Source organism: Sciurus carolinensis, chromosome 18 (assembly GCF_902686445.1).
Source record: "Sciurus carolinensis chromosome 18, mSciCar1.2, whole genome shotgun sequence".
Taxonomy (NCBI): Eukaryota; Metazoa; Chordata; class Mammalia; order Rodentia; family Sciuridae; genus Sciurus; species Sciurus carolinensis.
In genome coordinates, this window is record NC_062230.1 from 32,478,821 (window position 1) to 32,505,649 (window position 26,829).

Genomic DNA, 26,829 nt, shown 5'->3' on the forward strand with positions numbered 1-26,829 from the left:
CTCACACAAGCACTCCACCTTTAAACTGTTTTCCCAGTCCACATTTGCAGTTTAATATGTATCTTTTCGCACTTCGATAAGTTTTATGTCAGGCACAGTAGCCCAGGCTTATAATCCCAGCAACTTGGGGAGGCTGAAGCAGGAGGATCACAACTTTGAGGCCAGCCTCAGCAACTTAGGGAGGCCCTACACAACATTTCCAAATAAAAATAAAAATAATAAAAAAGGGCTGGGGATCTAGCTCAGTGGTAAAAGATCCCCAGGTTAAATCCCCAGTAAACAACCCCCCCCCCCGCTAAAAAAAAGAAGTTTTATAATGTCCAAAGGAAAAAAAAAATTGTTTTCCTCTCCTAATCCTTTCCTGAGCACTCTATCCAGCTTAGGCAATGTCTGGTGCCCAGAACCCAGAGGAGAGTAACAACACGATGGGGTGGTTTTTAGGGGGAGAAGGGGGTTATTAAGCATGGGAATGAACAGCCATTTCAGATCACGATAAAGTGTTGTGAAGAAAGGAGGGATCTGGGTTGGTGGAAGGCCAGGGTGATCAGGGGACGCTCTGCCCTGAGGACGGGCTTGGAAGCTGAGGGACAGCAAAGAGTAGCGATGTGACAATCTGGGGCACAGCAATCAACGGAGAGGAAAATCTAGATGCTCCGAAGCAAGTTCGTGGTGCACACTCCACACGCAGAGACGCAGCTGTCTGGATGTCCACAGAGCCTGGGTGCAGGAATCCACTTCCCACACCAAAGTCGGTAGAAGCTCAAGTCCCGTTTATAAAATGGTTTCATATTTGTTTACAACCTACCGGTGGCCTCCATATGCTTTCAATCATCTCTAGTTACTTATAATACTAATATGATACAAATAGTTGTTATTCTGTTCTATTTAGGGGAAAATGCAAAAAAAAAATCTGCATATATTCCATAGAGACACAGTATTTCAATTTTATATTTTTGCAGAGCCTCACACATTTGAAGCAAGCACTCTACCACTGAGTTACCAATTTTTTTCCCCAAGTACTTTTGATCCATGGTTAGTTTAAGCCACAGATGTGAAATTCACAGATACAGAGGGCTAACTATCGTTTTTCCTCTGCGTTGCCATGTATTTTAAATGTATTTCTACTTCAGCACTTAGTCTGTCTCACTCTTTATTTTCATTCCTTTTTGGGGTGAACCCAGGGGCTCTCAAGCATGCCCCTATCCCCAGCCCCCCCAACACTTTTTTTTCCTTTTTTTATTTTTTTTGGTGGTACTAAGGATTGAACCCAGGGCCCTGTGCTTGTAAGGCAAGCACTTTACCAACTGAACTATCTCCCCAGTCCATTTTTTTTCTTTTTAGACAGTATCTCACTAACTTGCTTAGGGCTGGCTTTGAACTTGTGATCCTCCTGCCTCAGCCTCCTGAGCCCCTGGGATTACAGGCCTGAGCTACCACGCTCAGCTGTTTCACTCTTCTTATTTTTGGTATCAGGGATTGAACTCAGGGGCACTCAACCACTGAGCCACATCCCCAGCCCTATTTTGTATTTTATTTAGAGACAGGGTCTCATGGAGTTGCTTAGGGACTTGCTAAATTGCTGAGGCTGACTTTGAACTCTCCATCTTCCTGCCTCAGCCTCCCAAGCCGCTGGATTACAGGCATGAGCCTGGCTTGATTCACTCTTCTTAATGGCTGCATATTATTCCATAATATTGAAATACCATCACTTTTTTTGGAAACATTTTTGTTGATGGACAATTAACTTGTTTCCAGTTTGGAGATATTTCAAAAATTCTGGAAAGAACAACTTGGTAAATCTTTGTACACTTGTACTTTTTTTTTTTTTTTGGTACTGGGATTAAACCCAGGGGTACTTAACCACTAAGCCACATCCCCAGCCCTTTTTAATTTCTTATTTAGAGACAGAATTGCGCTTAGTTTCTCAGGGTTCTTGCAAAGTTGCAGAGGCTGGGTTTGAACTCTCAAGTCTCCTACTTCAGCCTCCTGAGTCTCTGGGATTACAAGCATGTGCCACTGCACCCAGCCTGTGGTCATATTTTTGCAGAAAAAATTTCAGGTGTGGAACTACCTGAATGTGTCCATTTGTGTGACACATTCTCATCTGTTAAATCCCCGGTCAATCAGTGAATTTTCATATCAGCCTGTATTTGGAAGCATAAGAGATTAATTTAGATCTTAAAAAGCAAAACAAAGCAAGCACTCTGCAGTTTACTAAAAGGTACAAATACTGAGACCCTGACTCATTTTAAAGGGATGATAATTTAAGGAAGAAGGAAAAGAACAAAAAGAGAGGAACTGGAGGTGGGCTTAGTGGTAGAACCTGTGCTTAGCACGCACCAGGCTTGAATTCAATCCCCAGCACCAAGAAAACCAAACCAAAATAGAGAGAGGCGGGTGGGGTAGGGAGGGTCTGCTAGGAATGCCAGCTGGTAGATGGAAGATGGGAGTTACCTGTCGTTATGGGGTTCAGACCTTGAATGAGCATAGTTTTGAAGGTAAAACTGCTGTCAAACTAATCCTGCAAGCACATTCCTATTAATAGCAATATATCCTTGGAAAAATATCTTTCAGAGTTATTAATCCTGTGTCTCAACAGCCCTAAATGAGTATAAAAGGGCAGGATCATCCAATTTAACATTTATCAAGCACCCTTCGTATGGCTGGCATTACATTAGACAGTAGGAATTTAAAGAAAATTAAGACCCTGTCCTCAAGTTTCTCTGTCTTGACAGAGAAATTAACGGGAATTTCTCACTTTCTTGTTGGTGCTGGGCCTTGCAGGTCAAAGCTTTTGAAAGTCAATGGAGTGAATTCTTCCCTGAATATTTATAATTATCCTATTCAGAGGCAGGGAAGTTAATGACATCAACTGCTTTTCTAAGCACCAGTCTTAGCAGTTTCTGCCTTTGCCCTTAGAAAAAAGTACTTGGCACAAAGAAGCACTGCCAATTTAATTAGATGTGCAGGGCTGACCCATCAGAGTGTGATCATCCAGCGCCCTAGGGATCAGACAACCAGAGAGGCATGGTTTCCAATGACAAACCACTTGGAGGAGGACTGTGCGGTTTACTATTTGCGTCAGCTGTGTGTGTTGCATTTTCTCAGAAATGGGTTGGGAAGTGCAAATCTTAAGTAAAAAGGCATTGTGTGATTTCAGACACAATGTATTTTTGAGGACTAAAAAATGAAAATATTTTTATTCAATGGTAATGTCGATCTCTTACATACCAAAGAATCTCTGATCTCTATATCAATTGTTAATCAATTCTCTGTAAATCCAAGAGCAATTACTTACTACTGAGCTGAAAATGACCATTCTTAAGAAGGATTTCACTGGGTCTTTAGGAAACTATATTAAGAGTTTGGAACCAGAACTTTCTATTTAAGCAGAGGCATTCATCACGGAACATGGGGGAAAAGCTCGCCAAAACAAAAACCAAAACCAATTTCCAAAAGATTTCAGGGAGTATGCATCTCAGACTTGATGAAGATCTTGAATCTTGTTCTACTGGAGATCTCTGGTCTGTTTACATTTATAGTAATCAACTTCCCACATTATGTGTTAGAGAAAAAAAGGCATCCATAAAGTTGGCTAGTTTAACATTAAACACAAACCACTAAAGCGTGGGACTTGTTTTAAAGCTAACTGATGGCTTCTTTTTTGATCTATCTCATTAGGTTGAATTCTCTTTTATCTTTATAAAATAAGTGTTTAAAATTGAGACCTAGGTTTTTGGTTTTTTTTTAAAGTCACCTATGGTCGTTAATCTATTTTCTGTTTGTCCACTCCCTTAGGCTGTAATGTCTAGGTAAGTTAGTTACACTCTGTTTCTACTCCTTTCAGAAAATAACAACAGTATTTTTCTATCTTGGGCTCCTAATGTGTGAATTACAGGAAAATTTAACAGGTACTCAGAACAACGCATTTTCCTACTCCACCTCAGGACTAAATGCAAACTAATTCTCTTTGCTTTGCCCTGTGTTTACCTAAACATAACCTGTAAGAGTGATATGCAGTCACTAAAGAACAATGGCAATGCTTTAACAATTCAGACCATTCAAAAGAAAAGCATCAAACGGCGCATTAAAAAAAAAAAAAAAAAGACGCTGCAAAATATTAGCATTATTATTAGTTAGGTAGGGGCCGGATACAATATGGCCATCCTCTGTTTAACTTGCAAACCTCCTGGCAGGGAGGAGGGAGGGATGGAAAAGTTTAGGTGAAGGCTTTTAATAACAAGTCAAACAGACTGTGAGTCATCCCAGGTTTCCAGTTAAAATCCCGTCGGCTCGGGCAGGGCCCTTTAAAGAGCCACGCCGCAGTTTAAGCTGTAATATCGCACGGTTTTATTGTCTCTTCCGTAAATGAATACACAAACGAAGGACGCTCCGCGTCGGCTTTGAAATGTAGGGCAAAATCTGGCGGGGGTTGGAGAGAAGGAAGGTGGAGAAAAAGGGAGACCGTGAGGCTCAGAGGTAGAAAGGGTGACGAGATGGGAGGGGGACTTCAGGAGTGTTTTTTTCCCTTCTCCCTGTTGAATTGCTATCCGTCTTCCCTCGCCCCGTGCTTAAAAGGCCGGGGTGGGCCCTTCCTTTGGGATAAAGGCTCGGTCCTCTGCTCCGCCGGGCGCCTGGCCAGGGTCTGCCCTTGCCCCCTCTGGGTGACAAGAGGAGCCGCCGAGCGGCCACCAGACCTCCGCCTCCTCGCGCTGCCTGCTGGGAGCTAAGTCGCTTCCGGTTGCGCCCGGCCCCTGAACTCCGACTCCCGTCGGCCCCCGGGAAAACCGCAGCGGGGTCGCGCGGGCGCTGCCGGAACTCGTAGTTCTGTCTTCTGACGCCCTTCGTAGCCGGAAACGCGGACGGACAGGGTAGGGAACTACCGAGGCGAAGGTACGGGTGGCGACGAGGGGTCAACCCACGCCGGGCGTGGGGTTGGCGGTGAGGCAGCCGGAGGTGGTTGGGTTGGGTGGGAGGAGATCCGCTCGCACACACGAGGAGGAGGGTTGAGCCGCCGCCGCCGCTGTCGCGAGTGCGGAGTGGGGACTGGAGCTGCCGTCGCGGCGACGCCGGGGATCCTGTCGCTAGCTGCCGGCCCTTCAGATTCGCCGTCTTGCTGGGGTCAGCGCGGCCTGCTTCTCCCGGGCCGGACGCCCCCGCCTCCATTTCCCGCCCTCTCTTCACCACACACACGGCCCCCCCGATCATGGATCCCGGCAGCGGCGGCGGCGGCGGCGGCGGTGGTGGCGGCGGCGGGAGCAGCAGCGGCAGCAGCAGCAGCGACTCGGCACCCGACTGCTGGGACCAGGCGGACATGGAGGCCCCCGGGCCGGGCCCGTGCGGCGGCGGCCCCTTGGCGGCGGCGGCCGAGGCCCAGCGTGAGCACCTCAGCGCGGCCTTCAGCCGGCAGCTCAACGTCAACGCCAAACCCTTCGTGCCCAACGTCCATGCCGCCGAGTTCGTGCCGTCCTTCCTGCGCGGCCCGGCCCAGCCGCCGCCAGCCTCCGCCGGCGCCGCCAGCAACCTCGGCGCGGGAGGCCCCTCGGGTAAAGGGCCGGGCCCCGCGGGCTGGGCGGGCTGGCGCGCGGCGCGGGGCGGCCGCACGTGGGGCGCTGACAGCGGCGCCAGGCGGGGTGGGGCGGCCGCGCGGGGGTCCGGCGGGGCGGGGCCGCTGTTTGCCTGGAGCGGGAACCGTATGGGACCGAGGGGCCGGCGGTCCGCGCCACGAGGCCCAGGAGTGAGCTCGGCCGGGGCCCGGCTCGGCCGGTGGGCGTTGAGAGCGCCCGGCGTCGGGGAGGGCGCAGGCTGGAGCGGCCCCTGGCGCGGGCGCGGACGAGCGCGCTGCCGGGCCGCCTCCACCGAGGCCGTAATCGGGGCTGGGACACCTATGGCCCCGAACCGCCCTGCGGGAGTCCCAGGATGCATTGCAGCCCGTGAGCGGCCCGGAGCTGTTGGCCGTGGCTGCGGACGGCTCTCCACCCTGCTGCGGCGCGCCGTGAAGCTCGGAAAGCGGCGCCCAGCCGCCTTCGCCTCATTTCGACGTGTGGTAGGAGGCTACTGCGTCGATTTGCCTTTTTCTAGAACGGGACTTGGACTCTCCTCCTCTGTCGGTGACACGTTTGGAGTTCTCGTTGCTTTAAAGTCGTTGACTATTCAGGCTGCTTGGCATGACTCACTTTGTGTTCACGTGTCAGTTACCTGGTCGCTCCCGAGACGTGAGCCTTTCTTACACTGTTAGTGGACAGACTTCATGATTTCAAGTTCACGCTTTAAAACATCTTTCTGTACTTAGAGTCTGTGCAAGGTAGGTGGCTTGCTTTCAGGTTCTGATTTTGTAGGAATGTCAGATGAGTGAACTTGAGTATTCTTCCCACAATGTGGTTACTGAGGAACTATCTTTAGTGTCTTAAAGAGAAAAAGAAAAAGACTAGCTTTTCATGATTTAGTGAGGATATTCGTGAACTGGATCATAGACTCCTAGCTCGTTTTAAGTGAGGGTGTTTTGTTGATTTCTTTAAGATGTGTATTGTATTTGTTAGATAAATGGATATCATAAAAGTGCTTTTGGAGTTTGGTTTCTTCTGAAACTTTTGCTACAGTTTGGTCTCTAGAGGTGAATGGAGCACAGTTTAGGTTTGGTTGTTTGAGTGGTATTTCTTTTATTTGTGTGCGTGGTTGATGTTTTCCTTGTGAACAAGGAAGCCTTCCCTTTTCTTTCCTTGCTTGCATCAAGCCTATTGGCTACCTGAGCTAGCTCCCTTACCAGTTCCTTAAAGTGCTTGTTTCCCTGTACTTTACTTTGCAGATTCCATTTGTCCAGCCCCTCCTTACTCTGGAGCCACCACCATCAGTCTAGTCTTACTACGATTGGGATTCCATTTACAGTCTATCTAGCCATCAACCAGTTCATCAAGGGACAGGTATCTACAGAGCCATGGCTTGGAATGGTCATTGTTGAGTGGCTAGGCATTACCTCTTTACAGGAGTTTTTTGCCTTCCTGATATATGCTGGTTTGTAGTTTTAATGCTTTTGTCTTTGACACTGCTAGAATAAAAAATATGAGTATTATATTTATATTTTATATTATAGATATAAAAATGTGTAGGGATGTGATTGTCAGTAAGGAAATCCAAAAGAAATAATGGTTAATTTTTTTCTCATTTAAATTAGAAACCTATTTTGGTATTACTGACTGTACCATTTGCTTTTACAAAATGCTATTTTATGTTTTAAAAAAATTATCCCACGGGGCTGGGGATATAGCTCAGTTGGTAGAGTGCTTGCCTCAGGAGGACAAGGCCCTGGGTTCAATCCTTAGCACTACCAAAAAAAATTATCCCATGGAATGTCTGTTTGGAAAAGCAGAGATTTTCTACATTAAGGTTAACAGTTACGTGGAAGGGATTGTGTGTTCCAAACCATTCAGATCCCTAAAATGCTACCATCAGTACACTGTACTTGGAAAAATTAGAAATAGCATCAAGGCTGAAACTTGGCAAAGAGGGAACCAAAAAGTGTAATTATTTTTGTAGTGAAGAAATGGATGATAATAGAATTAGAGCCTCTTTTTTTGTTTTTTTGTTAAGCCATAGCTAAAATTTGTGGCAGGTGTGTGTGTGGGGGGGGTGTGTTTGTTTTTTTCGTGTTGATGGAGATTAAACTCAGGCTCTTGTGCTTGTTCAGCAAGTGCTGTACCACTGAACATCCCCAGCTTGAGGAAGAGGCTTTTGTACAAAGTGTCTTTCACCCTCACTGGGAGGCTACTGGTTATGCCTGTCTTGAGTCATCTCAGAACTTGGTATCCAGTGTTGACCTTGGCTTTCTCTGAAAATTTAAGAATATAGATTTCCAGAGGAAACGATTAAGTAGAATCCATTAAAGTATAATTAAGTGTAATTCATTTGAGTGCAATTTTCTACAGAACCAAGTAAATTGACCAAGTGATTCTCATTAAAATGAAGATCCCAAAATGAATGAAAATGTGGAAAACAAAAACTTAATATGTACTAGAACAAACAGTTTCTGATGGAATGTATTTATTTTAAGTTCCACTTTGTACCTCATTCAACCTTTTTTTTTTATTAGATGAAAACCAGCTTTAGCAGTGTAGGTCCCAGGGTTACTTGGACTCTTAGAGCACCCAGAGCTTCAAGAGTAATGGTGTCAGTGTTCTTTGCACCATCCCATTCCCCAAGCCTCTCAAGACCCTGCCATTGAAAGATGAGTGTAAGCTGGGTTGCTGGTGCTGGCCCATAATCCCAGCTGCTCCAGAGGTTGAGGTGGGAGGATCCCAAGTTCTAGACTGTCTGGGCAATTCAGCAAAACCCTGTCTCAAAATAAAATTTTAAAAAGGGCTGAAAATGTGATAAGAGTGCTTGCCTAGTGTGTATGCGGCCCTAGGTTCAGTCCCCAGCACTAAGGGGGAAAAAGTTCTTATTTTCAGCAGTTTTCACAGCTTCCTCAGAGAAGGCATTGTATCTAAAATGTAGCAAATTGTATTGTTGGATTTGAATTTTAGAAATATGTTCTGTTTTGGAGTGTTTGTTTTTTGCTGAATACTTTTTTTGTTGGGGAGGGACTTTATTCTTTTCTTCAGTAGTTGAGATGTAATGCATACATATGGTTCAGAGGAGGTTAGTATATTGACAAGGTTATGTGACTATTACCACTTGATGGATGCTTTTTGGATCACTAGATAGACTCAAAAGTGATCTCTTCAGGGCCTCAACAGCAGAGGAACAAAACTGAAGTAATGATTGCTTTGTCCATTGGGCTTTTACACTTCTTACACTGCCTATTGAAGACTGGATGATGGATAGGTTCTTGATTGAGATTTGTTTTTCGTGACTGAAATGTGTGCAGTAACAGTTTTAACATAAAGGTGTTCTTGGTTGTTAAATAGTGAAGCAGTAGAGTAGGATGAGGAGATCATTGAAACATTGTTCCTGGAGTGTCACAGTGATTAGTATTTTAGTACCATTAGTTATTTCTTTCCTTACCTTGGCTTACTGATTTTAGCTTATTTCGTGGTCTTACATGTATGAATTGTGCAGATTTAGGATTTGGTGACAGCACCAACTAGTGCTGTGCTAGGTTGAGCAGCTGTTTAAACTGTTAGGTGCATTGGTTCAATGTGTAATCGCAGCTGCTGGAGAGGCTGAGGCAGGAAGATGACAACCTCAAGGCCAGCCAGGGCAACTTAGCGAGATTGTGTCTTAAATGTAAAGTATTGGGAATCTAGCTTAGTGTAGTCCCCTAGGTCCAACACCCAGTACCACACACACACACACACAAAATAAATAAAAGGTAGGGAGGGAGAGAAATGGGGAGAACGAAAGGAGAAGAGAAAGTTTTTTTTTTTTTTTTTTTTTTTTTTTTTTTTTTTTTGCGGTTCTGGGGATCGAACCCAGGGATTTGTGCTTGCAATGCAAGCACTCTACCGACTGAGCTATCTCCCCAGCCCGAATTTTGATTTTTGCCTTGAAATAAATCCTCTGTGGAGTAGGTTTGGTTTAGTGCTCTTAGTTCATACTTTATTTGCATTATTTTGTTCTTTATCACCTTTTCTGAAATTGTGCTGTATGGAAAGACAGCAATTAAGATTTACAAGGACGGGCTGGGGATATAGCTCAGTTGGTAGAGTGCCTGCCTTGCAAGCACAAGGCCCTGGGTTCAATTCCCAGCACCGCAAAGATTTACAAGGGCAAGTTAGGGAAATATAGAGGACGTTTTAAACCTTGATTTCCTTCCTTTCATTTACTGAGAAGAATTGTAAAAGTGTTAAAATTGTCTTTCTGGTTGAAGAGAAAGGAATGAAAAAAATTTGATAACCTTTTGGGGTGAGTTGGCAGTAGTAGAGTGGAATATTATGAGGTGAATTTTTTTGCTCAGATATATGTACTAATAATTAACAAACATTTAGCTACTGAATGTGGGATGTTGTGCAAAGCATTTGAAATGACATGAACATGAATAAATTGTCCTCATGGAGCCTAGAAAGGGATCAAATAGCAGGTTTACTCTTCTGGAAGACGGTGTTTAATGAAAGGTACAGGGAGCTTTCAGAGTTGGGGGGTGCTCACATTTTAGGATGTTTATGTAAATCATTTCAATCCTGTCACCCTAATCACAAGACAGGTATCATAAGATAGGTATATCTATTCTCTGCTCAGTGTTCTTTGTAAGTACCATTTTTGTTTTGGTTTTTTGAGACTCAGTGCACATATAAAATTCCCTCTCCTTGTGTTTCTGTTTTTACCTAAGTTTGCCAGGAATTTGCTAAAGTGCAGCATCAGTTATCTTTTTACACTACTTATTACCTCTTCTCTTACCAACTGGCAGTGAGTTCTGGATACTGTGATTCTGGGTAAATATACCTACTGGGCATGTTAATTTAAAATTTCATCATTTTTCCCTTAGTTCATGAAAGAAAATCTTTGGAAAGCAAGAACTTGACTACTAGTTGAAGGTTCTTGATTGTTCTGAGGTCCCCAGACTTTTTTTTTTTTTTTTTTCCTTCTGTCAGTTGTTGATTTGTACCAAAGTTTCTTAAAAGTTTTTGTTCTTATTTTCAGGAGATTTTAACAAAGCATATAAATGGCTTTGTTCTAAGGGAAACTAGTGGTTACTGTCCTCCATGTTGAAGCAGTTTCCCATCATAGTTCTCAATGGGAAAAGAAACAGTAAGGATTTCTGCAGCATCTTTCATAGCTTGACAATTCCAAAACACATTCTAAATAGGTAATTGTTTGTACGTATTACTAAGTAGTCTGTATTCATCTCTTTTGGGTAGTTGATTTTTGGTTGAAAGATATTTTTCTGTAATTTTTATACTTTATTGGGGCTACCTGAAGTGGTTTTTGGTTTATGTGTTTTAATATGCCTTAAATTGTTCTTGAAGTAAACAAACTATTAATCATAAATAAGATTATCTTTTAGGGTTGCCTGAAAAATACAGTGAAGTTTTAGTTACTCCTTTGAGTCATCAAGTTGAGAGGTGGCATTGCCTTAGTGACTGAGTAAGTAGGTTCTTTGACCATTAGGACTGGAAATGACTCTAGTCTAGTAAAGAAACTGAAGCCTAAAGATGCTGAGTGAGTGCTAAGGTCACTTAAAAGAGTTAATGACACAGTTGTATCTAGAACTTAGATTTTCCAAGTGCTAGGTTAGGGCCCTTTCTGCCACACCATGCTATTTAATAATAGGAAAAAAGGGTACACCTAAAGCTAATTACAATCAGCAGGATTAGCTAGTTCTGTTTGCTGGGAATTGGCCTTTCTAATGATTCATACTGAAAGGTTTTTGTAATTATTTTAGGACTTTGAAATACCTGTCATTTGACACATGCATGTATTGACCAGTTACCACTGCCAACTCTGCCCCTGACATTTAGGCTCTGCAGTGTTCTCTTGGGTATTACTGACCCATTTTACAGATGCCTAAATTACAGCTTAGAGTAGCTACATAATGTAGTGAGTTCACTTCCATAAATAAGTGGAGGAATGAGGATTAGGATCTAGGACTTATTTCAAAGTTATTCCACTAATAGTTACTCTGCTAGTCTTTTCCTTGTGATTTTCATGTTAGATACTCCCCGTCACACTACAACTGGGACTAAACACATTTGCTCTGCCTCCCCCCACCCCCCGCTTAATTTAGAGACTGTTTTCCAGTATTTCCTGTAGGAAAAAAATACCTCGGTGTGCAATTTGGGTGAGACTATACGTTCCCTTGAGTGCCAGGGAATTTTCAGTTCTTAAGCTATACTTTACCTCTTGAGTATAGTGTTTCCCTCACCTTTTCTCCAAAAATTGGCACATTTAAAATCATTTTTATTCTATGAACTTTCATGGAATTCAGTAAATGTATATAGAGGCTAGGATGGCGAGAAAAGTGAAGTGATAAGACTGTAAGCAACTAGGAGTGGAAACCAAAGGAGAATGGAAATTAATTCAGTAAAAATTGATTATATGTATCAAACACTGTTCCAACCTGTGGAGACTACAAAATCAGAGAAAAGGTCGGGAAAGTCATCCATGTCGCATTCATTCTAGAAGTCTGTAATCTCCTAGGAAGCAAAAACTGAGATATACGGGAAAGATGTGGTAGGGTTGGGGGGTGGGTGGGAAATGGAATAGATGTTGAAAATTAGGGAAGGCAAGTGGGGTATCACAATTAAGGAGAATTCTTTGCGGGCAGTGCTGGGGATGGAACCCAGATTGCTGCTAAACAGTTACTGTACCACTGACCCGCATCTCAACCAAGGAAAATTCTTGAGGAGCTAGAACTGTGTATCCAATATACAGCTACATGTGTAAAGTTAAATTGATTAAATAAAATTTAAAATTCAACTGTCAAAATATCCTTGTTTCAAGTACTTACATGTGGCTAGTGACTATCCTATCACAGCACAGATACAGAACGTTTCCATTAGTGCATCATTGTAGACTTGCTTTGGATAGCATTTGGCACTCATTTCTTACTTTCATTCAATGAAAGGCTCTTGTGACCTCTGGGACAGCATTGAATTTTTTTTTTTTTTTTTTTTTTTTTGCCAAGCACAGTGGCACATGCTTATAAACCTAGTGGCTCAGGAGGCTGAGTTGGGAGGATCACAAGTTCAAAGTCAGCCTCAGTAACTAGCAAGGCCCTGTCTCAAAATAAAAAGGGTGTGGATATGACTCAGTGGTTAAGCACCCCGGTACCAAAAAATTTTTTTCTTTAATGAATCCATCATTCAACAGGACTAAGAAATTTTAGTTAGAATGGCCACATTAAACATTTATTGTGTGTAGAGAGGGTTAAAGAGTGGTTTTATACCTAACACAGTAAAAAATTCAGATTGCTGATACATGAAATATATAGGGTTTTTTTTGTTTTATTATGGTGATAGGGATTGAACCTATGCCTCTTTCATGCTAAGCAAGCACTGTGTCACTGAGCTGTACTCCCCAATCCTGAATTAAGCATTTTAAAAAAAGAATTAGTCCTGTTTGTTTATAAAACATGTAACCTGACTCAAACATATCTTTCATTACCTGCCATGTATATAGCCTTGAAAAAGTTGTGCAGGATTGATGAGCTGGCCAAGTTGGATTCTCCGTGTTTAAGTCCTTTCATCCTTGATAAAGCCTTGAGAAAGAACTTTATATTTCTATTGGCAGTGGCACAGGCCTGTAATCCCAGCTTCTAGGGAGGCAGAAGTTAATCTTAAATTCAAGGCCAACCTTGGCAACTAGGTGAAACCCTGTCTCAAAATAAAAAATGAAAAGGGCTGGGGATGTTGCTCAATGGTAAAGCAACCCTGGGTTCAAACCCTAGTATTGGGGGAAGAAAGAGAATTTATACCCTGTAAAATTGAGGTGTAATCCCATATAACAAAATTGAATATTTTTAAAGTAAACAATTCAGTGGTATTTAGTACATCCAGTGTGATACAACCGACACCTCTGTCTAGATCCAAAAACATTTTCTTCACCCCCAAAGGAAATGTGTATTCATAAAGCAGTTACTTTCCATTCCTCCCTTTTCCAAGCTTCTGGAAGCTATGGCCTACTTTCTGAATCTGGATTTACCTGATCTGAATTTGTCATATAAATGGAAACATACATTATGCATCCTTTTGTGATTGTGTTTCATGGTGCTCACATTTAACCATTTTAAGATCCAGATTGTCATCTGTGTTAAACCTTAGGCAGTGTTGTTGACCAGCTGTCTTCTGGTAAAATCTTTTCACTTCTTGTTTTAGAATTTGTGGTAACGAACCTAGTATCAGAGACAGTTCATTTATATTTTAAATATAGTAGGATCCTTTTAATTAGTAGTATGGCTGTTGAGTTCATTGGTTCACTACTTTCCCATTTAGAATTGTTCCCATATTTAAATATTTAAGGGTATATTTCTAAACATGGAGATATATCTTTGAAAGTTTTTAAGCCATGATTTCATTCCTCAGGAAGGTTTCTAACTTCACTAGCATATATGAAGTACACAAAACATAGAAACCAGGTCGTAATGGTCATCTGCTAACTGTGAACAAATAAATGACTTTGAACCTAGGAGAACTCTAAAGGCAGCCCCATTACTTGGATATCAGGTGCTTTATGGATAAGACTAGAGTAGAATGAATGAGTAAGGCTTGGTTTTGCATGTGTGAAGACTGAGTACAATTACATAGAGTTTAAGTTTAAAGAACATCCTGCAGTGTTTCTTTTTCATTCCAAAGAATTGATTCAAAAGTGTCACCCGCATTGCATTGAGTTTATGTGAATCATGGGCTGAATGTTTCTTGGCAAGCTTTTTTCCACTGAAGCCCTTTAATTTCATCATTACACACATATCAAGCACTTCATTGTTTTTAGTACTTGCTGCTGTTTTTGCCTTCTGCAGATTTTACAGTCTTAAACAAATCTTGAGGTGGTTTTTGAAAAGTAAAACTGAACAGATTTTCATTGTGCCACATTATTCAGCCATGGAGATGGTCTCATGACAGATGCCCTTTTCCAAAGAAGTCCCTTACAGCTGTGAGGAAGTAGGTGGTCAGTTTGGTTTGGGAAAGCCCAGTTACAGTTGGGATATGACAAGTTGTGAGGAAGACCACCCTACCCATTGTCTCAGTATTTTTCCTGCCTTAAAATACTTGGTATATGATAGCTTAGTTTACTTTTGTAGGGATTTTTGCAGGGGCTATTTGAGGAAGGGCAAGATGGCACTTGTATAATTTGGAAAAGATCACAGTTAATTCTCATGTGCCTGTGTATTAGATGGTAGCGATTATGGGATCTATTTCATAGAGCTTTTTGAGGGATTAAATGACAAAGCAATCAGCACATAAAGACTTAGTAAAAATCAGTTGCTATTAGGGTAAGTTGTAGCAGCTCACCCCTACCTCCTATTATGTGGATTTGTGAGTGTTTTGTGTCCCTGTCTGCCCACAGTAGATACTCGGGAAGTGTTAATTGATAGAACTGAGTTGCAGAGGCTCCAGTAGTGAGTGGGAAATGACATTTGTTGATGCCAAGAGTTCTTAAATTGACACTAAAGTGTATTCTGTCATTTAATCTTCTCATTGGTCCTGTCAGCTAGTTGGTTTATCATTTCCATAATTCCAGTGAAAAAACTGCATCTCACAAACTTGTGAGTGACCAGCCAGGATTTCAATCCAAGAGTCATTTCAGTTGTAGGCTCCTAGGCTCCTACCACTGCCTGTGCTAGGGACTCCTTCCAAAGGTCCAAAGTGAATGTGAATCACTTATCACTGCCTGGCTTTCTCTGAGGATGAAGCAGTTCTCTCCTACTCTTAAACTTTTCTTCAGAAATATAAGAGCAAAAAGGTTTATATTGTGTCCAAAGTACAATCTCTGTCCCCTTGTAAGCTTCGTTTAAATACCCCCCATTTCTGTTAATGCCCTGCTAATCACACAGTGGGGGCATCTTAGACCGTTTGCCCTCCCTGTCTTCCAGCTCCTGTCAGGTGTTGCTTCTCATGTCTGCACTACACTTTTCTCTGCTTGTACCACTCAGTTGTCCTCAGGGTGTGCTTCTTGCAGTGGTGATTGCTGCTCTTCATGCTGTATGTCTCCTACTCTAGTTCATCTGCACATGAGAATGAGTGATTTTACCGATGACACTGAACATGTCACCTGTCCTCAAAAAGAAAAACTTTGTTCCTTTTATATCAGGCATAGACATTACTTTCCTCAACACTTGATGGTGTTGAATATTGGGCCCAAACACCCAACTCTTAGGTATTAATACTTTATGAACAATTATTTTTAATACAAATTTTGCAGGTTACAACTTCACTATCTATATTATTTACTGAGTATGGTTCATGGTTCAGATTTTTTGGTGTCTTTCTGCATCTAGGACATTTCTTTTAAGGCAAGAATACTTTGACATTGGAATATCATTTAGGTTTACCAGTCATAAAATTACAGATTTATGTAATTGGGTGTCAGTATATATTTCTCTGCATCTCTTCGATTGATATCATAAGTAGATTTGAAGTAAGACAACTGTGGAACCTGAACTGTTGCTTGATCTTCAAGTTCTAGTATGGGACAAAACTGACATCATTGGAATCATCTCTTCTGCAGATATTTTAAGGTCCTGGTATATTTCAGAGGCTTTGCACAGATGTCATTTATCTTATTAGTATCAATTTATTTAGGGGATCTTGATAAGATATGTGGTTTGTAAGCTCAGGGCTAATTACAGCCTTCTTGGGCTAGAGGGTTACAAGAGAATCTAGAGAAGTATCTGTGTATTTATTAAACAAAATCCAACTAATTTGTTCTGGACTGGACTATACATTGCATTAACACTATCTGTGAAAGAAAGATTTATAAAGCAAATCAAGAGAATAAACATACTTTTATAAATACATCTCAATTGCCAGGTGCAGTGGTACATGCCTGTAATCCTAGTGACTCGGAAGGCTGAGGCAGGAGGATTGTGAGTTCAAAGCCAGCCTCAGCAACAGCAAGGCACTAAGCAACTCAGTGAGACCCTATCTCTAGATAAATTATTTTAAAAAAGGGATGGGGATGTGGCTCAGTGGTTAAGCACCCCTGGGTTTAATCCCCAGTTAACCCCCCCAAAAAAGATTAAAATAATTCAAGCCTTAATTTTAAGTATAACTTATTTCTATTAAACAGCACCTGTGGAACCCTCTCAAGAGGAACAGTCATTGTGTGAAGGTAATTTTTATGATGGACTCTTTGAAAGTCTAATCAAGAAAACAAATTGTGGTGTGTAAAGCTGGATATTCTTTTGTAAATATGTATTATATCTCAATCTCTTGTCTAGGTTCAAATTCATCTGTTAGCATGGAACTTTCAGAACCTGTTGGTAAGACAATTTCTGACCATATTAATACAGTAATATGGAATTGTGACTGTCCAGATTTAAGGTTTAAATGTAAGTGTTCTGGTTACTGTAATGTCTGCAACTTAAGGCACATTATTGAGTCTTTGCTATTAGGATTTAGAAAGGAGAACTAATCAGGCATTAACACTTCCTTGATAAATTGAGTGATCACAGAACTGAGTGAAGAATGCTAGAGACAAATCTAGTCGTTGTCCTTTTTTCATTTAGTTTGTGAAAATTTTCCTTCCTTTTTATAACTTTATTACTCTTAAGGGTTTCATGTTCCCAAGGTAATTATTAAAGTTTATGTCAAAGTTTTATTACTTTAAAAGGGTGGGGGGAAATCTGTATCTCCTAAATCCTGTCGCGCTTTTCCCACTCTCAGGGCAGGGCGTCTTGACACTGGAATAACTAAGCTGTTGGGAATGTTAGGTCTCCTATTTAATTTGGTTTGTCCTTAAAAAGTGAAACCTGCTAGTACAGCAGTCTCTCACGGTCTTTGAGTCAGCACTCTCTGGTATCAGCAGTGAGGCTAACTTGAAAGCTATTACCCATTTCCGTTGTGAAAGAGATTTTCCTACTACGTGTTACTAGACATTAGGAAATGGAATTTACATATGTGAAGGTCCATTGGTTTTAAAGCATGTGTCTTTTAAAGTATAACTAAGTCTTTTTCAGAATACTAATTTAAAATGTCTTACTTCAGTAGAAAATGGAGAGACAGAAATGTCCCCAGAAGAATCATGGGAGCACAAAGAAGAAATAAGTGAAGCAGAACCAGGGGGTGGAGATGCAAGGCCACCCGAGGAAAGTGCCCAAGAAATGATGGAGGAGGAAGAGGAAATACCAAAACCTAAATCTGTGGTTGCACCACCAGGTGCTCCCAAAAAAGAACATGTAAATGTAGTATTCATTGGGCATGTAGGTAAGTTGCACCTGTGGCATTTATAAGACACAACCAAAAGTACTGGATACATCAGAACATAGGAAATTTTACTTAGCTGCTTTAAGATATTTAGCGAGGGCTGGGGATGTGGCTCAGCGGTGGAGCACTTGGCTGGCATGTATGAGGCACTGGGTTCCATCCTCAGCACCATATAAAAAAATAAATAAAGATACTGTGTTCAACTACAACTAAAAATATTTTTTTAAAAAAGACAGGACTGGGGAGCTAGCTCAGTTGGTAGAGTGCTCACCTTGCAAGCACAAAACCCTAGGTTCAATCCCCAGCACTGCAAAAAAAAAAAAAAAAAAAAAAAGATATTTAGTGAAACTGAGTTGAATTATCTAAAATGCCTTGTTTTTGTTTTGTTTCTTTTTGGTGCTGGAGGTTGAACCCAAGCTCTTTCACATTAAAATGCATTGATTTTTTTTTTAACATGCTAGATAAATTTCAGCTGGCAAAAATTACTTATTTTGGAGTTTGGGCAGATAAACAATTTAATAATGGCATGGAAGTGGAAGAATATAAACCAGTATTTTTGTGTGTAATATATAGTCTGTAGACCTCTGATGATTTGGCATACTGTGATATCTGTTGGTGAACATTCTAAAAAGGTGCCTATTTTTTGCATGAACTTCAAATTTGAATGTGATTGACCTTGACCATATTACTGGGTAGTTTAATTTTGTGTGAAGTAAGAAATTAACAGTTTGGAGTAATTTGTGGATGCTTGCCAGGTTGATGGTTTAGCAAAACAAAAACCCTATTTCTTCAGATAGTCTCTAATATCTGATCTATCCCCCAAATTGGGAGAAGAAAATACAGGATTCTGTGCTATTTTTCTTCTATCTCTGCTTGCTTGCTTGCTTATTTATTTATTGTGATAATGAGGATTGAACCCAGGACATGGTAGACAAGCTTTCTATACTGAACTATGTACTTGCCTTTCTTTAAAAATATTATTTTGAGATAGGGTTTCACTAAGTTGTCCAGGCCGACCTCCAACTTGGGATTCTTCTGCCTCAACCTCCCAGATAGCTAGGATTACAGGTGTGTGCCACTACACCAGCCTTTCCTTTTGGTGTGGAAGGCAAAACTTTGAAATTTATAAAGAAGCATCTCTCCCATTTGTTAAAAAGTGAAAGGAAGACTATTAATTCACAGCTTTTTTAGCTTTTATTGCAGTCCTCTAAGTCTTCCCTTGGGGAATGTGTATTTAGTTGCTGCTGTGCTACTAGCTGGACATAGGAGTACAACTTGTTCAAAGGTTCTTTTTATCAGCAAAGCATGTCTAAGTCATCATGGTGCTGCAGGGAGACTTAGCAACCTCACTTTCCAAGAGAGAAGATAACTAGGCTTTAAACACCACAACCTATCTATTCTACTTTAGTTGCTTTTATAAGATTTAATTACATGTGCTAAAAGGTAGCTATAGTTGTGTTTGCATGTGTAGCAATTGGTTGCTGTTTTTTAACCTATTGCTGCATGTTGTTGATGTTACTTTTAGATGCTGGCAAGTCAACCATTGGAGGACAAATAATGTAAGTCTATCTTTTGTTAAATAATAAAATTAATTCCATTAAATGAATTTCAGGCATTGTAAACATTCATGTAGCCATACAGAGGAGATGAAGCAGGTCACCCCAAGTTAAAAAGACAATAAAATCACCTGTAGGGAAGGCTGATGTCCAGTGATTTTTGCAGTGTGATCAGTGTTAGTATTTTAATCACTGTCAGATGCTCAATAAACGTTAATTAAATGTATTTCTTTTTAGATTTTTTTTAATAGAAACTAATGCAAAGCCCTAGATCCCAGGCAATTTAGTCTGCTTTGAATACACATATGGTCCCTGGCTGATGGTGTACAAATAACAATGATTCAGTAGAAACTACTTTGAATTTTGTTCCTTTCTGGTGTGTAATTGTACTCCCTCATGATGCTGGGCAGACACAGCAAACTAGCTTCCAGTCAGGGACCCCCAAGTTAAAACAACCCATACTCTACAGTGTACTCTGTTGCCAGCATTTTTGGATATTGTGATTTTTGCCTTTTTCCATCCCATCTGTTGACAAAACACCCTTTTCTGGGAGTACATAAGATATTCAACACTTTGTTTTAAAATAGACTTTGTTAGGTGATTTTGTTTTTCCCAGCTGAAAGCTAATGCAAATAGAACATTCTAAGCATGTTTAAGGTAAGGTAGGCTAACCAATGATGCTCAATAGGTTAGATGTTTTAAATGTCTTTTCACCTTACATTGGGGTAGGGCATAACCTTACTATAAATTGAGGAGAATTTGTAATTTACTTGTGAATAATGAAAGTTAGTTCTCCCCCCGCCGCCCCTTTTGGTGCTGGGGATTGAACCCAGGGCCTTGTGCATACTAGTCAAGCAACCAGCATTGAGCTTTATCTCCAGCCTCACCAGTCCTTTAAACAGGTAAATAAGAGAACTCTTTTTTTTTTTTTTCTTCATTCATCAGCTCCTTAAATTTATGTGGATTTAATCAAAGCAGGTCTGACTAGCCTTTTAAGATTATTAAATCATATTATAGAAGCTATTTATGTTTGAAACCATAGCTGGGCTGGGGTTGTGACTCAGGGGCAGAGCACTTACCTAAGCACGTGAGGCTCTGGGTTCAGTCATTAGCACCACGTAACAAAATATAGCATTCTGTCCATCTACAGCTACAAAAAGATAAAAATACCATGGCTGGGCTTTAGTAAACTATTTAGTATTGATAAATCTTTATAATTAAAAGATCCTAAATTTTTAATTCCCTCTGTATTTAACCCATTTCTCCTAACTAGGTCATCAGAAGAGGTAGAGGGCATACATTGCTTTGCCTAGTTGAATGATCTTAATTGGTAATCTTGCCAGTTACTGCTCACTAGTGTCTGAAAATTTGCTTAAAATAGGCTCATAGATGGAAGTGTCATGCCTATTTGATAATGTTTTAGGACCATATATAATGTTTGCTGGTGGGCAGTAATTTTGGGTAGCATTTCAGGGGTTCATACACTCAGGACACTGTACTGTGGATGACTGTGGAGAACATAAAAGGTGAAAGCTAGGAACAGGAGGGCTTTGATTTGCAGTGAGTCAAGGAAAGCAGGCATTATGCAGGAACTACTTTAAAATTATAGTGTCACTTTGACTAATAGTAAGACTTCATTACTTGGATAACACTGTTGAAATGTTTCTCTTTATAGTGTTTATATTTACTTTGTTTTGTTATTGTTTTGCAGTGCTAGGATGGAACCCAGGGCCTTATACATACTAGGCAAGCACTCTACCACTGAGCTACAACCCAATGCTACATTTACTTTTCATTTGGGAAATTTTTAGACTTTGAGAAAGGTTTGCAAAAGCAGTAGAGTTCCATAGACCCTTCATTAAGCCTTACCTAATACAAACATCCTTCATAACCATAGTATGCCCATCAAAACTAAAAAATTGACATAAGTATAATATTATTAACTTAAACAACAGATCTTAAATGACTTTCATGAGTTTCTACAAAAGCCCTTTTTATGTTCTAGAATTCCACAATGAACTTAGTTCTTGTATCTTCTTAGTCTTCAACATGACATTATCTTAGTCCTATCCTTTATAACCTTAGATAATTTTAAGAGTTCTGTTTATTTATTTCACAAACTATTCTTCAGTTAGATTTGATTAATGTTTTCTCACAATTATATCAAGGTTATACATTTGGGGAAAGAATATCATAGAAGATATGTTGTACTTTTCTCAGTGCATCCTATCAAGGATACTTGATGTCTATAATCGTATTTTACTTATTCAGTATGCTTTATGTAGTACTGGTGATATTAGCCAGGATTGGTTAAGGTGGTGTTTGTCAGTAATTCTCCACTACAAAGTTACTGAACAAAAAAAAAAAAAAAACCTTGCTTTCAGGAGCTGATTCCTTTCAAGGGATTTAAAGTTTTTGCTACTTTACAGAGTAAATTGTTCACTTCTTTCTTTCTCTAACCGTTTTTAGGTATTTGACTGGAATGGTTGACAAAAGGACACTTGAAAAATATGAAAGAGAAGCTAAAGAAAAAAACAGAGAAACTTGGTAAACTTTTGTGATGCAATAAATTACTTTTAAGGAAATGCTGCCTACTTAATGCTTTTGTAATTTATTAAAATATAAATTCTTAGCTGGATGTGGTGGTGCACACCTGTAGTCTCAGCCACAGAAGGCTTGCTAGAGCCCAGAAGTTCAGAGACCAGCCTGGGCAACATAGACCCTGGTTCTTAAAAATAAATAAAAATGAGTTTTTGAGGATTAAGATGAACTCATAAAGAAAAAGTTTCCCTTCACCTCATAATACACAGTGTATCTGTTCCTGGTGACTTCATAGCTTACATAGGAAATTTAGAAACCATCCAAACCGCTAGTAATAGGAAACTTATTGAATGAATTGTCAGTTATCCATTCAGTTGGGGCATCATGTAACCAAAAAATTACAGTTACAGATTTTGTAATATGTAGGAATAGGAATTTTGCAGTGGCCTTTGAAAGAAAGCAAAAAACATTATTGTACTTGGGGTATTATAAGATTATATTGTAAATAAATAGTAGAAAGAATTACTAACAGTGGTTGCCTTTCAGTGGTGAGAGAAAGGGTTGAATTTTTTTTTTTTTTTTTTTTTTTTTTTTTTAATGGTACTGGAGAATGAACCCAGGGTCTCAAGCATGCCAGCTAAGCAGTTATCACAGAGCTATACCACCAGCCCTATTTATATGATTTTTACACAGCAAAGTAATATTGATATAATTTCAGCAAGTAACTGGTGCTCTCCCACATGATTGGTTGGTGGTCTTTACTTTTGAAACATATCCTTTTTACACTCATGACTTGTACTATCTAATTATAAAGTGACTATAAAGGAGATCATTATTACAACATTTACAGTGATACTGGCATTGGTACTAAGTAGTCTTTCTGTGTGTGTTACTAGCTTATTTTCTTATTTTCATAAATAACATTTGCTTATGGAATATATAATGGTGGATATATGTAAAAACTTTGAGTCGTAATAGCATGCTTCCTCTTCTCCCCACCATTAGGGATTGAATTCAGGACCTCATGCTTGCTAAATAAGCAAGTGCTCCACCTCAGAGTTATATCCCACTAAGGTGCCCAGACTGGCTTTGAATTTATGATCCTTTTGCTTCAGCCTCTCAAGAAACTGGTATTACAGAAGTGCACCACTGTACCCCGCCACATTTTATTCTTTCAATTTTTATTTTAACCAGCTCTGTTTATGACTTAATTGTATGATGGACACAAAGCAATATGTCATTTTTTAAATGTTTAATGGTAGAAGAATAACTTTTAAAAGAATCTCATGTTCTTAGCAATATTATTGTTATTTAATTTTTTTTCCAGGTACTTATCTTGGGCCTTAGACACAAATCAGGAAGAACGGGACAAAGGTAAAACAGTAGAAGTGGGTCGTGCCTATTTTGAAACAGAAAAGAAGCATTTCACAATTCTAGATGCCCCTGGCCACAAGAGTTTTGTCCCAAATATGATTGGTGGTGCCTCTCAGGCTGATCTGGCTGTGCTGGTAAGAAAGACATTTCCATCCATGTATTTATTGGCAACCCAACTTAATTTTCAAATGTTCGAATTCACCTTCTGGAAGTTAGAATGTAGGTTACACTACACTGAACTATGATAATGTACACACAATAACAGTTTTCATTTTTGTTGCACTAATCTGCCCAATAAATCTTTATAATTTACTTCTGAAAATACATTTTAAATTTTCTCTCCTGTCATTATTATCTATAAATGTGTCAGAGCTTGATGTCTAATAAATGCTTAGCCCTCCAGGAATGTTTTGTAAGGCCTTCAGTCATTCCTCAAATATGACGTTTACTTTTGCTAGATAAGTGTTTAAATTGTAAAACACACGGTATGCTAGATTTTAGAAGTGCTCCGCCACTGAGCTTCAACCTCAGCCCCTAACGCTCAGGTTTCTATGTGCATGTATGCACTTAGGGATGGAACCCAAGGCCTCAGACATGTTAAGTGCCCACTCTACCACTGAGCTACACCCCTAGCCCTCACCACTCAAATCTTAAGCCATCTCCACATTGTTTGATTTGACATTCAAAAGCACGTACATTGTAACTTAATTGCTTCTGTCATCTTATTTCTGATATAAATGAAAGGAAAGATGTTTTACTGCTTCAAGAGTCTGTCTTAATGTGTAAGAATAAATTCCTTGATTTCCTGGAATAGGTGATCTCAGCCAGGAAAGGAGAGTTTGAAACTGGCTTTGAAAAAGGAGGACAAACGAGAGAACATGCAATGTTGGCAAAAACGGCAGGTGTAAAACACTTAATTGTGCTTATTAATAAGATGGATGATCCAACAGTAAATTGGAGCAATGAGAGGTAAGTTTAGATGTCTTTCTGATCTTTTAATAGACATGTTGGTAAAATAAAAGATGGTTTTGCTACTGTATGCTTATTTCCTTAGAGTTTTTCTAAACTTCAATTTGTTTTCTGATGAAACTAGAGTTCATTTGGTTGACCTTATAATTGAGTTATTTATAAATATTCATAGATACGAAGAATGTAAAGAGAAACTAGTGCCATTTTTGAAAAAAGTTGGCTTCAATCCCAAAAAGGACATTCACTTTATGCCCTGCTCAGGACTGACTGGAGCAAATCTCAAAGAGCAATCAGATTTCTGTCCTTGGTACATGTAAGTAACCTCTATTTCCTTTTTTTGAAAAAAGGTATGTCTTGGGCTGGGGTTGTGGCTCAGCGGTAGAGTGCTTGCCTAGCACATGTGAGGCACTGGGTTCTATCTGATCCTCAGCACCACATAAAAATAAATAAAATAAAGGTGTTGTGTCTGTCTTCAACTAAAAAAAAAAAAAAAAAAAAAAGGTATGTCTTAAGTAATTTTAGGAAAATATTGGCTATACCCTGGACTTTAAAAATACTAGGAACTATTGCTCATTTTTAATTGGGTTGTATTTGAATCTTAAGAGTTCTTTATGTATTGGATACAAATTCCCTTATCAGGTACACGATTAGCAAGTATTTTCATCCATTTTACAAATGGTTTCCATGTGCACACACATGCATGCTTTGCACAATTACTCTGCCCACTGAGCTCTACCCCAGCCCTCTTCTTTTTCACTTGGTATCCTTTGAAGTACAAAAGGTTTTAATTTTGATAAGGTCCAATTTATCTTTTTTTTTTCCCCTTTGGTTGATTGTTCTTTGTTGTTACACCTAAGAAAACATTGCCTGACTCAAGGTCACAAAAATTTAGCACTATATTTTCTTCTAAATATGCTCATTTTGTGTGAAATGTAAGTTGAAGGTCTCTAAATTCAATTTTTTTTTTTTTTTGCATATGGATTTCCAACAATTCAGGAACAATTTGTTGAAAAGATGATTCTTTACTAAATTGGATCAATACCGTCAATTGAAAATCAAATGGCCTTCAGAGATTATTTCTGGACTTCAGTTCTCTTTTGTTGGTCTACATGTCTGCCTTAAGCTAGTACCACCTAGCCTAGATTACTGTAGCTTTGCTGTTTCAAATCAGGAAGTGTGTGTCTTCAATTTTGTTATTTTTTAGATTGTTTTGCTATTCCAAGTTCCTTGAATTTCCCATATGAATAGTAGGATCAGTTTATAATTTCTGCAAAAGAGGCAGCTATACAATGTTAAATCTTCCAGTCCAAATAAAAGGGGATGTTACTTTATGAAATCTTGAAATCTTGATTACAGAGCTGATAAAAATTAAGTTTCCAATTCCACAAAAATTACATGATAGAGATAAGAGTGTAGTTAATTGCTATATTTTTCTAAACTTGTAGTAAGTTTATGGAGAAGCTTTATTATAGTGCTCTGGGGAGTGTTTGATAAGTAGAATGCAAATATTACAGCCAATTTTAAGTACATTTGTGTAACTTCTTAAATTTTTGATATTTACATTGACTTTCTCTCATGGGTATTATTTTGTTCTCAGTGGATTACCATTTATTCCATATCTGGATAATTTGCCAAACTTCAATAGGTCGGTTGATGGACCAATCAGGCTGCCAATTGTGGATAAGTACAAGGTACCCAAAATTTAAAGAAATTGAATTTTGTGGGAGGTGAAATCATTGTTTTGTGTTTTATCTCTAATTAGGAAACAATTTTATCAATGATACAACATCTCTTTTTAATGGTGCATGTGGTATACCATACATATTATGTATCTAGGCCATAATTTATTTTGAGACAGGGCCTTGCTGAGTTTTTCAGGCCTAGTAGGTTTCTGAGGCTGGAATTAAACTTGCCATCTTCCTGCCTTAGTCCCAAATCACTTGCGTTATAGGTGTGCACCACCACTCCTGGTCAGTAATCATTTCTTAGCAATAAATTCATTACAAGTGGGCTTAAAGGATTCCCACATTAAAGTTGATGGATGCTGATAAGCAGCCCTGCAAAAATACTGTGTTAACTTATAATACCACTAGCAGCATGAGTGCCAGTTTTATCATAGCCTCTCCAACACCAGGTGGACCTGAGGTTAGTCTTTGTTTTTGCTTTTTGTTTTTCTGTGTTGGGACTCCAACCCAGGACCTTGAGCAAGTTAGGCAAGTACTCTACCACTGAGTCACACCTCCAGCACCTCTTAGATGTTAATCTTTTTAAAAATCCATTCTTTTAAACTGGATTTTCAACCTTATTTTTAAAAGTTTCACAGTAACGATATAATTTGGTTAATTTTGTTCCCCAGTACCTCCCATTCTCCCTCTTCCTGGTCCCCTTACCTCTACTCTCCTAGATGTGCCCCCTGTCCCTTGTCTCTCTAGCTTGCACATGAGAGAAAATATGACCTTTGACTTTCTGAGTTTGGCTTATTTCACTTAACATATTGCTCTCGGGTTCTATCCTCCATTCTGAAGTTCTTGAAAACAAGTACTGTTTTTCCAAATTTATACATGAGGAAACAGGCTTACAGATCAGGAGAACCT

General features: G+C 39.7%; 1 protein-coding gene across 3 annotated transcripts in view; it reads left to right on the forward strand.

Annotated features, from left to right (window-relative positions):
• Nucleotides 1-4,940: 4,940 nt before the first annotated feature.
• Gspt1 (G1 to S phase transition 1) overlaps nucleotides 4,941-26,829 on the forward strand; it is a 32,283-nt gene continuing 10,394 nt past the window's right edge. Inside the window, exons 1-10 of one of the 3 annotated variants that reach the window (XM_047533751.1) lie at nucleotides 4,941-5,546; nucleotides 16,660-16,701; nucleotides 16,811-16,921; nucleotides 17,577-17,795; nucleotides 19,321-19,354; nucleotides 21,821-21,898; nucleotides 23,220-23,400; nucleotides 24,081-24,235; nucleotides 24,408-24,548; nucleotides 25,833-25,926. In XM_047533751.1, the coding sequence (XP_047389707.1) occupies nucleotides 5,207-5,546; nucleotides 16,660-16,701; nucleotides 16,811-16,921; nucleotides 17,577-17,795; nucleotides 19,321-19,354; nucleotides 21,821-21,898; nucleotides 23,220-23,400; nucleotides 24,081-24,235; nucleotides 24,408-24,548; nucleotides 25,833-25,926 (1,395 nt within the window). In that variant the 5' untranslated portion in view covers nucleotides 4,941-5,206. The remainder of the gene's footprint in view (nucleotides 5,547-16,659; nucleotides 16,702-16,810; nucleotides 16,922-17,576; nucleotides 17,796-19,320; nucleotides 19,355-21,820; nucleotides 21,899-23,219; nucleotides 23,401-24,080; nucleotides 24,236-24,407; nucleotides 24,549-25,832; nucleotides 25,927-26,829) is intronic. The other 2 variants (XM_047533754.1, XM_047533752.1) reach the window with 2 other exon arrangements.